Genomic DNA, 2,234 nt, shown 5'->3' on the forward strand with positions numbered 1-2,234 from the left:
GACTTACATTGTTCTGTTTGAGTTCCCACGAGACCAGAAGTGTGTAAAAGTTACGTTCCGCCTCAGAACAACCCCACTGACTAGGCCTCTAAAATAGGCTTTGTGCTCTAGGAATCACCCCTGCCCCATATTACTACACACAGACCTGCTGAAATACGACACAACACATCTGCTTCTCTCATTTCCACATATGTACAGTTAAATTCCAGCATCTAACAGGAGCTACAGCTCACAGAAACACTTCAGGATCAGCATCAAACATGCCTGTAAACTATAGTGGAACTTGGGACATAGTGGACAACCACAACTTTGAAGGTTACATGGTGGCTCTTGGTGAGTTTATTAAAACATTTATTTTTGTACCTGAAAATCCATACAATGAGTTACTTTCACATTGATACTTATTAAATTATAATGCATTCAACATATAATTTAACCCTATAATATTCAATATCAAGTTTTATTTATTAATGAAGTATATTTTTGTAATATTTTAAATGAAAATGTCAGTGTATTTACTAAAATGTTGAATTCAGGTATTGACTTTGCCACACGAAAGATAGCGGGGATGCTAAAGCCACAGAAGATTTTTGAGCAAGACGGAGACTCTTTCACCATTAAAACTTTAACAACTTTCAGAAATTACTCCAGTTCGTTTAAAATCGGAGAAGAGTTTGAGGAAATCACCAAAGGATTGGACAATAGAAAATGCCAGGTGGAAAACACACATTAGTTGCACAATAAGTGATTTGGCAATAAAAGGGTGTGTGGTAACAGTTTCAAGTATTCTGCTGCCGAATTGAGAAATAACATTTCTGTTTGATAGACTACAGTCAACTGGGACAATGACAGACTCGTGTGCATTCAAAAAGGAGAAAAGAAGAACAGAGGATGGACACACTGGATGGAGGGAGATGCTCTTTACCTGGTAAGTCAAATATTATAAGACTGAATATTCAAGTCAATTTTAGATTAAAGTGCACATATATTTTTTCTTTTGCTTTAAAGGAACTTACATGCGAAGACCAGATCTGCAAACAAACCTACAAAAGATCTGCCTGAACCATTGTGGCGAAATAAACCTGCTTTCATGTTTAAGAGTGTATATCTGCATTAAACAGTTCTTAATTCATTGAATGGATTAAACTTACAAAATAAAAAATCTACATGAAGAGGAAAGCAGGAGTGTCTTTAAACATTTATTGACTAATAAAACATCTGTAACTTTTCCTATTTCAATTCAAAAGTAATAAAAAATACCATCTAATCAATGTATTAAAAGTGCTGCTGCAATAAATTGATTTTTCAAGATCAAAAACCTGAGTGTGTGCTTGCTGTCTTGTAATGCATGTCCTAATTTTTAAAGTTCAGAATAAAATGAATAGGTTAATAGAAAAAACTAATAAAAAGAAAGACTGCATCGGCACAAATTAAGCTATATTTTGCTAATTCATGAATAAATAATTGCAATAGTGTCATCCTGCCTTAAATAAAGTCCATAAAGCCATGCCTTGAACAAAATTAAAACATTTAGCTTTAAATCTAAACTGTTATTAAAATTTTGTTAGATATGTTGCTACTTTCTGCAAGTAGCATGGTTATTTTGGGGGTTATTATTGCCAGTTAATACATCTTAATACATAATACAACTTTGAATTTCTATCAGAAAATGTGTCAAATACTAAACATTTAGGCCTATAGTCATATAAATCTTATACCACACAACACTTGACCATATAATTCAAACTTTCACAGAGGAAACAGCTAATATAAGCAGAAGCAGAGGAAACCCAAATATATATATATATATATATATATATATATATATATATATATATATATATATATATATATATATATATAAGATAAAGCAACAAATTCAGAATTCAAATATTAAAAAACTATCCTTCAAACACTCATTTTACACTGCATTTGTTTTGGCTTGTTTCTAGTCCAAATATCTAAAAATTCTTATATCAAGATTTTCAAAAAAGCAAAACAAAAAGTCTTCACTTAAGTGAATTTTCCTTAAAACAGGCAAAATAATCTTGTTTTTCCTTTTGAAGTGAGATTTTGTTTCTTACCCCATTTTATTTTGCTTGTCTTAAGGAAAAACTCACTTCATTCATTTTCTTTTCGGCTTAGCCCCTTTATTAATCCGGGGTCGCCACAGTGGAATGAACCACCAACTTTTTCAGCATATGTTTTACACAGCGGATGCCCTTCCGGCTGCA

General features: G+C 32.3%; 1 protein-coding gene across 1 annotated transcript; it reads left to right on the top strand.

Annotated features, from left to right (window-relative positions):
* Positions 1-230: 230 nt before the first annotated feature.
* On the top strand, positions 231-1,091 carry rbp7b (retinol binding protein 7b, cellular). The gene is given in 4 exon segments (NM_001128750.1): positions 231-333; positions 537-715; positions 827-928; positions 1,009-1,091. Coding segments are annotated over 4 exon segments (408 nt in total). The 5' UTR covers positions 231-260; the 3' UTR covers positions 1,063-1,091.
* Positions 1,092-2,234: the final 1,143 nt, after the last annotated feature.

Source organism: Danio rerio, chromosome 6, assembly GCF_052040795.2.
Source record: "Danio rerio strain M-AB ecotype USA chromosome 6, GRCz13ab, whole genome shotgun sequence".
Classification (NCBI taxonomy): domain Eukaryota; kingdom Metazoa; phylum Chordata; class Actinopteri; order Cypriniformes; family Danionidae; genus Danio; species Danio rerio.